This window comes from Macaca fascicularis, chromosome 15 (assembly GCF_037993035.2).
Source record: "Macaca fascicularis isolate 582-1 chromosome 15, T2T-MFA8v1.1".
NCBI classification, from domain to species: domain Eukaryota; kingdom Metazoa; phylum Chordata; class Mammalia; order Primates; family Cercopithecidae; genus Macaca; species Macaca fascicularis.
Genome location: NC_088389.1, coordinates 93,974,909 through 93,988,201, shown reverse-complemented (window position 1 = coordinate 93,988,201; position 13,293 = coordinate 93,974,909). Strand labels below are relative to the sequence as shown.

Genomic DNA, 13,293 nt, shown 5'->3' with positions numbered 1-13,293 from the left:
TTTTTAAATTTGTATTTACCCTTACATATGTGATAGAACAGACAGAAAAAAACAGCTGTGGAAATGTGCGGGAAATTACAATGAGTGCTATATGAAAACCAGAGGAAAAGCGTATTTTACAAGGAGTGAGGGAATAGTGCTGTCTTCAAGAACATTACTTTCCCCTTGTCGGATAAAATTAACATACATTTGATACTAACATAACTAGATATGTAAAATTTGTAAAGACTAAATATAAAAAGAATATAGCATTAGGGTGTTTAATTATGTAGTGTGGACAGCCAGTACTATAGGAAACCTATGGCCTGAGGGCAATAAGACCTGGAGTAGGGAGGGAAGGATTTGTGGAAATAAGGAAACTTAAATGGTATTTTGAAGGAGAGATTAAACCTATGTAATTCACATTTTTAATCTCATCAGTCCAAAACACATCTCTGTAGCTGTGTCTATAATAAAGATAAACTTAGCAATGGAACCATGATACTCCCAGTCCACTGGGCCAAAACTTTCCCTTGGATAGTGTTAATGCTTGAGTGAACAATGGCACCATTTCTGTGACTTTTCACTTTCTGTATTCCTTCTCATAGTCACCCCCTCTTCTGATTAACAGGTTTTTTCTTTTACAGCTTTAAGTCTTGCCTTGGAACCTTTTTTTTTTTTTTTTTTTCTGCAGGATACTTATATGGATTCATTTAAAGCTTAACTTGCAAAGGGCAGCTTATTTTCACTTCTTAGAAGGTACCCTGTAGTTAACCTTGGTGCTGTCTATAGAGACAAAAATAAATTTCTTTGGATTTTACTTATCTTCCTATGTCAGAGGTTCCCAAGACCACCCCCAGGTTGACGATTTGCTAGGAAGACTCACAGGACTCAGCATATATCCATATTCATGGTTATGATTCATTATAGGAAAATAACACAAAGCAAAATTAGGCACTCTCTGCCTGGCACATACTAAACTTACAGACTCCCAGAAGAAAAGTAGATGTTAGTATAAACCGTATTATTTGCACAAATAATCTAGGCATAGTGAGTCACTCTTATTCAGGGAATTGTTGAATCCCTCCTGAAATCTAAGCTCACAGGTGCCAGGCAAAAAGGTCCTTTTAATCATAGAAGCCTCAGGCCTGCTGTGATAACTCTTTTCTCTACACTTTTTAAAAATTTATTTATACAATGATTTGCAGGTAAAATCAAGAGTCCACATATCAAATTAACTGTCTTTTACGTGTTCTTCATATATTACAGGTATGCTCCAGAATCACTGACAGAGAGCAAGTTTTCTGTGGCCTCAGATGTTTGGAGCTTTGGAGTGGTTCTGTATGAACTTTTCACATACATTGAGAAGAGTAAAAGTCCACCAGCGGTCAGTGTGCTTTTTATTTACTTTCAGTTTTTTGTTTGTTCGTTTGATTTTTATAAATTATGGGGTACAATTACAATTTTGCTACATGCATACATTGCATAGTGGTGAACTCAGAGCTTTTAAGGTATCTACCACCTTAATAACATACATTGTACCCTTAAATAATTTCTCAGCATCTACCCCACCAATGGCTCACCCTTCCAAGTCTCCATTGTCTGTCATTCCACATTCTACGTCCATGTGTATACATTATATAGCTCCCACTTATAAGTGAGAACATGTGGTATTTGTCTTTCTATGGCTGATTTGTTTCACTTAAGATAATTACCTCCATCCATGTTGCTACCAAAGACATAATTTCATTTGTTTTTATGGCGGAGTAGTATTCCATTGGGTATGTATACCACATCTTCTTTATCCAGTCATCTATTGATGGACACTTAGGTTGATTCCATGTCTTTGCTTTTGTGAATAATGCTGCAATAAACATACAGGTGGAGGTATCTTTTTGATACAGTCATTTCTTTTCCTTCAGGTAGATACCCCATAGTGGAAATGCTGGATCAAATGGTAGTTCTACTTTTGGGTCTCTCAGGAATCTTTATGTTTTCCATAGAGGTTGTATAAATGTACATTCCCAGCAACAGTGTATAAGAGTTCCCTTTTCTCCACACTCTTGCCAACATCTGTTATTTTCTCTCTCTCTCTCTTTTTTTTTTTCTTCCCATTCTGACTGGAGTAAGACATATCTCACTGTGGTAATTTTTTTCTCTTTTTTTTTTTTGTCATTCTGACTGGAATAAGGCATATCTCATTGTAATTTTAATTTGCATTTCTCTGGTGATTAGCATTTTTTCATATGCCTCTTGTCCTTTTGGGTGTCTTCTTTTGAAAAATGTCTACTGATCTCCTTTGTCCAGTTTTTAACACGATTACTAGGGGGTTTTGGTTGAATTCCTTGAGTTCCTTATAAATTCTGAATGGTAGTTCCTTATCAGATACAAAATTTGCAAATATTTTCTCCTATTCTGCAGGCTTTCTGTTCATTCTGTTGATTATTTATTTTGCTATGCTGAAATTTTTTAGTTTGATAAAGTCTCATTTGTCTGTTTTTGGTTTTGTTGCCTACGCTTTTGAGGTCTTTGCCATTCTTTGTTTATACCCATTTCCATAAAAGTTTTCCCTAGGTTTTTTTTTCTAGTATTTTTATAGTTTCAGATCTTACAGTTAAGTCTATAATCGATCTTGAGTTAATTTTTGTATATGGTGATAAATATGGGTCCAGTTTCATTCTTCGGCATATGGCAATCCAATTTACCAGCACCATTTATTGAAAAGGGTGTCCTTTCCCATACTGCCCAAAGCAATCTGCAGATTCAATGCAGTTCCTATCAAAATGCCAATATCATTTTTCCACAGAATTAGGAAAAACAATCCTAAAAGTCACATGGAACCAAAAAGAGCCCTAATAGCAAAAGCGATTCTAAGCAAAAAGAACAAAGCTGGAAGCATCACATTACTTGACTTCAAATTATATTATAAGGCTACAGTAACAAAAGCATCATGGTACTCATGTAAAAAACAAACACATAAACCAATGGAACATAATAGAGAACCCGGAAATAAAGCCACATATTTATAGCCAATTGATCTTTGACAAAATCGACAAGAACATACATTGAATTTTTTTTTTTTAATTTTTGTTTTTTTGTATTTTTGTACAGATGGAGTTTCACCATGTTGGCCAGGCTGGTCTTGAACTCCTGACCTCTTGATCCGCCAGCCTTGGCCTCCCAAAGTGCTGGGATTACAGGCGTGAGTCATCGTGCTCAGCCTAAAACTTTAATTCTATTCACGTTATTTATTTATTTTATTTATTTATTTTTTATTATACTTTAAGTTCTAGGGTACATGTGCACAATGTGCAGGTTTGTTTCATATGTATACTTGTGCCATGTAGGTGTGCTGCACCCATCAACTCGTCAGCACCTATCAACTCGTCATATACATCAGGTATAACTCCCAATGCCATCCCTCCCCCCTCCCCCCTCCCCATAATAGGCCCCAGTGTGTGATGTTCCCCTTCCAGAGTCCAAGTGATCTCATTGTTCAATTCCCACCTATGAGTGAGAACATGCGGTGTTTGGTTTTCTGTTCTTGTGATAGTTTGCTGAGAATGATGGTTTCCAGCTGCATCCATGTCCCTACAAAGGACACGAACTCATCCTTTTTTATGGCTGCATAGTATTCCAAGGTATATATGTGCCACATTTTCTTAATCCAGTCTGTCACTGATGGACATTTGGGTTGATTCCAAGTCTTTGCTATTGTGAATAGTGCCGCAATAAACATACGTGTGCATGTGTCTTTATAGAAGCATTATTTATAATCCTTTGGGTATATACCCAGTAAAGGGATGTCTGGGTCATATGGTATTTCTAGTTCTAGATCCTTGAGGAATCGCCATACTGTTTTCCACAATGGTTAAACCAGTTTACAATCCCACCAACAGTGTAAAAGTGTTCCTATTTCTCCACATTCTCTCCAGCACCTGTTGTTTCCTGACTTTTTAATGATTGCCATTCTAACTGGTGTGAGATGGTATCTCATTGTGGTTTTGATTTGCATTTCTCTGATGGACAGTGATGATGAGCATTTTTTTATGTACCTGTTGGCTGTATACATGTCTTCTTTTGAGAAATGTCTGTTAATATCCTTTGCCCACTTTTTGATGGGGTTGTTTTTTTCTTGTAAATTTGTTTGAGTTCTTTGTAGATTCTGGTTATTAGCCCTTTGTCAGATGAGTAGATTGCAAAAATGTTCTCCCATTCTGTAGGTTGCCTGTTCACTCTGATGGTAGTTTCTTTTGCTGTGCAGAAGCTCTTTAGTTTAATTAGATCTCATTTGTCAATTTTGGCTTTTGTTGCCATTGCCTTTGGTGTTTTAGACATGAAGTCCTTGCCCATGCCTATGTCCTGAATGATATTACCTAGGTTTTCTTCTAGGGTTTTTATGGTTTTAGGTCTAACATTTAAGTCTCTAATCCATCTTGAATTAATTTTCATATAAGGAGTAAGGAAAGGATCCAGTTTCAGCTTTCTGCTTATGGCTAGCCAATTTTCCCAGAACCATTTATTAAATAGGGAACCCTTTCCCCATTTCTTGTTTTTGTCAGGTTTTATAGCTGTAGATGTGTGGTATTATTTCTGAGGGCTCTCTTCTGTTCCATTGGACTATATCTCCGTTTTGGTACCAGTACCATGCTGTTTTGGTTACTGTAGCCTTGTAGTATAGTTTGAAGTCAGGTAGCATGATGCCTCCAGCTTTGTTCTTTTGACTTAGGATTGTCTTGGCAATGCGGGATCTTTTCTGATTCCATATGAACTTTAAAGCAGTTTTTTCCAATTCTGTGAAGAAAGTCATTGGTAGCTTGATGGGAGTGGCATTGAATCTATAAATTACCTTAGGCAGTATGGCCATTTTCACGATGTTGATTCTTCCTATCCATGAGCATGGTATGTTCTTCCATTTGTTTGTGTCCTCTTTTATTTCACTGAGCAGTGGTTTGTAGTTCTCCTTGAAGAGGTCCTTGACATCCCTTGTAAGTTGGATTCCTAGGTATTTTATTCTCTTTGAAGCAATTGTGAATGGAAGTTCATTCATGATTTGCCTCTCTGTTTGTCTGTTACTGGTGTATAAGAATGCTTGTGATGTTTGCACATTAATTTTGTATCCTGAGACTTTGCTGAAGTTGCTCATCAGCTTAAAGAGATTTTGGGCTGAGACAATGGGGTTTTCTAAATATACAATCATGTCATCTGCAAACAGGGACAATTTGACTACTTCTTTTCCTAACTGAATACCCTTGATTTCTTTCTCTTGCCTGATTGCCCTAGCCAGAACTTCCAACACTATTTTGAATAGGAGTGGTGAGAGAGGGCATCCCTGTCTTGTGCCAGTTTTCAAAGGGAATGCTTCCAGTTTTTGCCCACTCAGTATGATATTGGCTGTGAGTCTGTCATAAATAGCTCTTATTATTTTGAGATACGTTCCATCAATATCAAATTTATTGAGCGTTTTTAGCATGAAGGGCTGTTGAATTTTGTCAAAGGCTTTTTCTGCATCTATTGAGATAATCATGTGGGTTTTGTCTTTGGTTCTGTTTATATGCTGGATTACGTTTTTTGATTTGCGTATGGTGAACCAGCCTTGCATCCCAGGGATGAAGCCCACTTGATCATGGTGGATAAGCTGTTTGATGTGCTGCTGGATTCAGTTTGCCAGTATTTTTATTGAGGATTTTTGCATCGATGTTCATCAGGGATATTGGTCTAAAATTCTCTTTTTTTGTTGTGTCTATGCCAGGCTTTGGTATCAGGATGATGTTGGCCTCATAAAATGAGTTAGGGAGGATTCCCTCTTTTTCTATTGATTGGAATAGTTTCAGAAGGAATGGTACCAGCTCCTCCTTGTACCTCCAGTAAAATTCGGCTGTGAATCCATCTGGTCCTGGACTTTTTTTGGTTGGTAGGCTATTAATTATTGCCTCAATTTCAGAGCCTGCTATTGTTCTATTCAGGGATTCAACTTCTTCCTGGTTTAGTCTTGGGAGAGTGTAAGTGTCCAGGAAATTATCCATTTCTTCTAGGTTTTCTAGTTTATTTGCGTAGAGGAGTTTATAGTATTCTCTGATAGTAGTTTGTATTTCTGTGGGGTCGGTGGTGATATCCCCTCTATCATTTTTTATTGCGTCTATTTGATTCTTCTCTCTTCTTTATTAGTCTTGCTAGCGGTCTATCAATTTTGTTGACCTTTTCAAAAAACCAACTCCTGGAATCATTGATTTTTTGGAGGGTTTTTTTGTGTCTCTATCTCCTTCAGTTCTGCTCTGATCTTAGTTATTTCTTGCCTTCTGCTAGCTTTTGAATGTGTTTGCTCTTGCTTCTCTAGTTCTTTTAATTGTGATGTTAGGGTGTCAATTTTAGATCTTTCCTGCTTTCTCTTGTGGGCACTTAGTGCTATAAATTTCCCTCTACACACTGTTTTAAATGTGTCCCAGAGATTCTGGCATGTTGTATCTTTTTCTCATTGGTATCAAAGAACATCTTTATTTTTGCCTTCATTTCGTTATGTACCCGGTAGTCATTCAGGAGCAGGTTGTTCAGTTTCCATGTAGTTGAGCGGTTTTGATTGAGTTTCTTACTCCTGAGTTCTAGTTCGATTGCACTGTGGTCTGAGAGACAGTTTGTTATAATTTGTGTTCATTTACATTTGCTGAGGAGTGCTTCACTTCCAACTATGTGGTCAATTTTGGAATAAGTGTGATGTGGTGCTGAGAAGAATGTATATTCTGTTGATTTGGGGTGGAGAGTTCTGTAGATGTCCATTAGGTCCACTTGGTGGAGAGTTGAGTTCAATTCCTGGATATCCTTGTTAACTTTCTGTCTCATTGATCTGTCTAATGTTGACAGTGGGGTGTTCAAGTCTCCCATTGTTATTGTATGGGAGTCTAAGTCTTTTTGTAAGTCTCTAAGGACATGGTTTATGAATCTGGGTGCTCCTGTATTGGGCACATATATATTTAGGAGTTAGCTCTTCTTGTTGAATTGATCCCTTTACCATTATGTAATGGCCTTCTTTGTCTCTTTTGATCTTTGATGGTTTAAAGTCTGTTTTATCAGAGACTAGGATTGCAACCCCTGCTTTTTTTGTTCTCCATTTGCTTGGTAGATCTTCCTCCATCCCTTTATGTTGAGCCTATGTGTGTCTCTGCATGTGAGTCTCCTGAATACAGCAAACTGATGGGTCTTGACTCTTTATCCAATTTGCCCATCTGTGTCTTTCAATTGGACCATTTGGTTCATTTACATTTAAGGTTAATATTGTTATGTGTGATCTTGATCCTGTCATTGTGATATTAGCTGGTTATTTTGCTCATTAGTTGATGCAGTTTCTTCCTAGCATCAATAGTCTTTACATTTTGGCATGTTTTTCCAATGGCTGGTACTGGTTGTTCCTTTCCATGTTTAGTGCTTCCTTCAGGGTCTCTTGTAGGGCAGGCCTGGTGGTGACAAAATCTCTAAGCATTTGCTTGTCTGTAAAGGATTTTATTTCCCCTTCACTTATGAAACTTAGTTTGGCTGGATATGAAATTCTGGGTTTAAAATTCTTTTCTTTAAGAATGTTGAATATCGGCCCCCACTCTTCTGGCTTATAGAGTTTCTGCCGAGAGATCTGCTGTTAGTCTTATGGGCTTCCCTTTGTGGGTAACCTGACCTTTCTCTCTGGCTGCCCTTAACATTTTTTCCTTCATTTCAACTTTGGTGAATCTGACAATTATGTGTCTTGGGGTTGCTCTTCTCAAGGAATATCTTTGTGGCGTTCTTTGTATTTCCTCAATTTGAATGTTGGCCTGCCTTACTAGGTTGGAGAAGTTCTCTTGGATGATATCCTGAAGAGTGTTTTCCAACTTGGTTCCATATTCCCCCTCACTTTCAGGCACACCAATCAGACATAGATTTGGTCTTTTCACATAATCCCATACTTCTTGGAGGCTTTGTTAATTTCTTTTTCCTTTTTTTCCTCTAGACTTCTCTTCTCGTTTCATTTCCTTCATTTGATCTTCAATCATTGATACTCTTTCTTCCAGTTGATCGAGTCGGTTAGTGAAGCTTGTGTATTTGTCACGTATTTCCCGTGTCATGGTTTTTATCTCTCTCAGTTCGTTTATGGCCTTCTCTGCATTGATTATTCTAGTTATCCATTCTTCCATTCTTTTTTCAAGATTTTTAGTTTCTTTGCGCTGGTTACGTAGTTCTTCCTTTAGCTCTGCGAAATTTGATCCACAGAAGCCTTCTGTCAACTCGTTGAAGTCATTCTCTGTCCAGCTTTGATCAGTTGCTGGCGATGAGCTGCGTTCCTTTGGAGGGGGAGATGCGCTGATTTTTTGAATATCCAGCTTTTCTGCACTGCTTTTTCCCCATCTTTGTGGTTTTATCTGCCTTTGGTCTTTTATGCTGGTGACGTACTGATGGAGTTTTGGTGTGGGTGTCCTTTCTGTTTGTTAGTTTTCTTTCTAACAGTCAGGACCCTCAGCTGTACATCTGTTGGAGATTGCTTGAGGTCCACTCCAGACCCTGTTTGCCTGGGTATCAGCAGCGGAGGCTGCAGAAGATAGAATATTGCTGAACAGCGAGTGCTGCTGTCTGATTCTTGCTCTGGAATCTTCATCTCAGGGGTGTACCCAGCCGTGTGAGGTGTTAGGTGTCGGTCTACACCTCAGTGGAAAATGCAGAAATCACCCATCTTCTGTGTCGCTCACGCTGGGAGCTGGAGGCTGGAGCTGTTCCTATTCGGCCATCTTCTGATCTGTCCTTGGATGAAAATTTTTCTTCTAAATTGCAGAGTAAAGAGGAAACTGGTTCTCTTTTATGGTTCACACTATTTATTCTGCTTTAATAGAATTTGTGGCCACTTCAAATTTGATGCTGGTTCTTTATTTTTCTGATTCACTTTTAGTTAGCTGTGTGATCTTGAGCAGGCTACTTAATCCCTCTGTGCCTCGGTTTCTTCATCACAAAAGGTATCTTGGTATGGGATAGAATGCCAACTACAGCCACATTAGAAACAAACAGGTATGTCCATGCCACGAAGCCCGCGCTCTGTGTGGCAGCCCTGGAGACAGCCAAGCCCCCACCTCCGCCCCCTGCCCAGCTCTGGCCGCCAGCCCCTGTCCGCCGATGCCGCGGTTTCCTAGACAGCCACATTGAAGTTTTTTAACATAAGAAAGGATTTATCCAAAGAACAGTAAGCCTAGGACTTATTTTAGAGCTCTTATTGCTTATTTTTAAGGCAATATCCAACAAAATAACCCCAAACTTATTCACAAAGTAGCTTGAATTTTTTAAAAAGGGAGTATTGGGAAACTTAGTATAGTCTCTTAATATTATTTTTATTAAATCCAGTTAGCTCATTCATTGTAGGAATTATTGCATAAGTTAAAATAAACCTTCCAAAGTAATTTTTCTCTGGGTCATCATAGAATTTTTTTAATATGGAAAAGTATGAAAAAATAAAAATCATCTCTAATGCAATTACTCAGAGAAGACCACCTTAATACTGTAGTATGTTATCTTTCAGGCTTCTTTTTATTTTGTGTATAAAAGTATATACAAAAAATTAAATGAAACTTTTATAACTTTTATAAAAGTTCACTTTTATATATAAATATGTATTATTTTATAAAATTAAGGTCATACTGTGCAGTTTGCTCTCCTGCTGTTTCATGAAGTATTACAGCATGGATAATTTACTATATTAGGAAAATGTACTGCAAATGTGTTTTCTAATTGCTGAGTAGCATTCCATCATAAGGCTATATATGTCTGAACAATCATTTTCCATTCTTCAGTCATTTAAGTAACACTTTAGTGAACATAGTGAATATCCTCATGCATATTTATATTTATCTCTGGTAAGTATCTTAGAATAAAAATAAAAGTTATGAACTATTTTAAAGGTTTTAATTCCAAAATGCTTTCTAGAAAAGCTGTGCCAGATTATATCTCAGCAGCAATGCATAGGGATGTACATTTCATCATTTGCCAGTATTGGTCATTATATTTTTATGTACTTTTGCCAAGTTGATAGGGGAGAGGTTATATATATTTTAATTTCCATTTCTTTTATTAATGTGATTGACTATGTATTTGTTGGGTGTTTCGGGCGAGTATGTATATATGTGAAGTATGTGTTCTGTGATTTGCCTATCTTTATATATATATATATATTTTTTTTTTTTTACCAATTTATAAGATCTCTCTATATTGAAAATAAGTAAATGATTAAGTTTTTTTTTTTTTTTTTTTTTTTTTTGAGACGGAGTCTTGCTCTGTCACCCAGGCTGGAGTGCAGTGGCCGGATCTGGGCTCACTGCAAGCTCCGCCTCCCGGGTTTACGCCATTCTCCTGTCTCAGCCTCCCAAGTAGCTGGGACTACAGGCGCCCGCCACCTCGCCCGCCTAGTTTTTTGTATTTTTTAGTAGAGATGGGGTTTCACCGTGTTAGCCAGGATGGTCTTGATCTCCTGACCTCGTGATCCGCCCGTCTTGGCCTCCCAAAGTGCTGGGATTACAGGCTTGAGCCACCGCGCCCAGCCTTTCCTAGCTTATAATTCAGATTTTAATTTTATAAACTTTGACATATGAAAGTTTTCTGTTGCATTTATACTTATTCATTTTTTCTTATATTGTTTTATATTCGTTTTTATTTCAATTGAAATATAATATAAAAATGTGAGTTTTTTAACAACAAAAAACTCAAAGGAAATATGTTTTTAGTTCATGTGTTTTGAGCCCTTCTCAGTGGATTTGTGGTGTTTATTACAGCTATGGAAATGGAAATTATAGAAGTTCCATATTTAACAGCCTTATGTTTTTGATCCTAAAAGTAGCCTCTTTTGAAAAGGTTTGAAAACATACAAAAGCACACATATACTAAATTTTTCCCATTGACTGGAGGAAACTGAGAAATAATTTTGCTACAAATTAAATGTACAAAAAATATTGAAAATGGGTTTGTTTTAGGAATTTATGCGTATGATTGGCAATGATAAACAAGGACAGATGATCGTGTTCCATTTGATAGAACTTTTGAAGAATAATGGAAGATTACCAAGACCAGATGGATGCCCAGATGAGGTAAACATTTTTTTTTTTAAATCCATGGTAATCATGCATTTTATTTTACTTTTTACTCAAAGACTTCAGTTCACTTTCTGAAATTTAATTTGCGGAGCTTCCAGATAAACAGCATAATCAGATGACTGTGGAACAAGGCATAGTTATGACATGTACCCTGTATTGAAAATTAATGTCTTCCACCAATTAAAAGATGGTCCTTAGTGTTCCTTGTAATTTTGGTTTATTTTCTCCTTTACAGATTTATATGATCATGACAGAATGCTGGAACAATAATGTAAATCTACGCCCCTCCTTTAGAGATCTAGCTCTTCGAGTGGATCAAATAAGGGATAACATGGCTGGATGAAAGAAATGTCCTTCATTCTGAGAACAAAGTATATTTATAGAACAAAGTTTTCTATTTCACATTGCTGTGGACTATTATTACATATATCATTATTATATAAATCATGATGCTAGCCAGCAAAGATGTGAAAATATCTGCTCAAAACTTTCAAAGTTTAGTAAGTTTTTCTTCATGAGGTCACCAGTAAAAGACATTAATGAGAATTCCTTAGCAAGGAGTTTTGTAAGAAGTTTCTTAAACATTGTCAGTTAACATCACTCATGTCTGGCAAAAGAAAAAAAAAAGACTTTTTCAACTCAGCTTTTTGAGATGTGAAAAAATTATTATGTAAATTTTGTGATGTTAAAGATGCACAGAATATGTATGTATAGTTTTTACCACAGTGGATGTATAATACCTTGGCATCTTGTGTGATGTTTTATACACATGAGGGCTGGTGTTCATTAATACTGTTTTCTAATTTTTCCATAGTTTATCTATAACTACTTCACTATACAAACAAATTAGATGTTCAGATAATTGAATAAGTACCTTTGTGTCCTTGTTCACTTATATCACTGGCCAGCATTATAAGCAGGTGTATACTTTTAGCTTGTGTACTGTAAATATTTTTCAAGTAAAGGGAACAAATGTCTAGTTTTATTTCTATAGGAAATTTCCCTGACCCTAAAGAATACATTTTGAAATGAAACAAGCTTACAAAGATATAATCTATTTTCTTATGGTTTCCCTTGTATCTATTTGTGGTGAATGTGTTTTTTAAATGGAACTATCTCCAAATTTTTCTAAGACTACTGTGAACAGTTTTCTTTTAAAATGTTGAGATTAAGAATGTGAGGAACATTGTCATCCTTTGAGCTGCTGACTGCCAATAAGATTCTTCAATCTCTGAGATCTATGCTCATGAATTAAATTTAAGCATAAGCCATAAAATATATTGTTTTTAAAATGGATAGCACATTAAGAAGTGTAGCAGGTTAAGAATTTTTTCCTAAAGATTGTATATTTGAGGGGTTTCAGAACTTTGCGTTGCAGTCATAGAAGAGATTTATTTCCTTTTTAGAGGGAAAATGAGGTAAGTGAAAAAGTATGCTTGTTAATTTTATTCAAGAATGCCAGTAGAAAATTCATAATGTGTATCTTTAAGAAAAATGAGAGCATACATCTTTCCAATTAAGTATAAGGGGTTGTTCGTTGTTGTCATTTGTTATATTGCTACTCCACTTTAGACACCATACCTAAAATAAAATATGGTGGGTTTTTCGTGTGTGTGTGGGTTATTTATACAAAACTTAAAATACTTGCTATTTTGATTAAAAAGAAAATAGTTTCTTACTTTATTTTTAGTGGTATGTTCTACTTTTTTAAAACTTGTACTGAAGACTTCTCATTTTGGGTTGAAGGGAAGGAAAAGGAAGAAATGTTTTTTACATTCATTATACTTAAAGCATTTTAATAGTTCTGGATGCAGAAATAATCTAAAATGACAGTGAATTAGGTTTTAAAAAAGATTTTAGATTTTTTTGAAAATTTAATTTTTATTTAATTTGTAAAGACTCCTGAAGGATTTGTATATGCAACACAGTTAAGAGATTTTCCATTTTACTACCTTGCAAGTGAAAAATAGCCTATCATATAATATGCTTGATTTCAGATTTTCATACTAAAACTTAAGTACATACTTAAAAGTAGGTTCTTCTCAAGGATCTCTAACATTCTGTTTTTTAAAACAAGATGTGAACTAACTTTTCTTAAAGTTTTTTAAAAATGCTTCATCTTTTAGTTTTATATAAAGAATCCCACATGTACATTCTTGTTTTTAAAATGGGATGACTACCTTATTATAAAATTCCAAGTTTCCAAGAGACTTCTTTTCATTGA

At 36.1% G+C, this 13,293-nt stretch overlaps 1 protein-coding gene across 10 annotated transcripts in view; it reads left to right on the top strand.

Moving 5' to 3' along the window:
• JAK2 (Janus kinase 2) overlaps positions 1-12,675 on the top strand; it is a 155,614-nt gene extending 142,939 nt beyond the window's left edge. For all 10 annotated transcript variants that reach the window (XM_074017539.1, XM_074017535.1, XM_065530593.1 and 7 more), the window contains 3 exons: positions 1,249-1,366; positions 10,950-11,063; positions 11,305-12,675. In XM_074017539.1, coding sequence (XP_073873640.1) covers positions 1,249-1,366; positions 10,950-11,063; positions 11,305-11,412 — 340 coding nt within the window. In that variant the 3' untranslated portion in view covers positions 11,413-12,675. The remainder of the gene's footprint in view (positions 1-1,248; positions 1,367-10,949; positions 11,064-11,304) is intronic.
• The last annotated feature ends 618 nt before the right edge of the window (positions 12,676-13,293 follow it).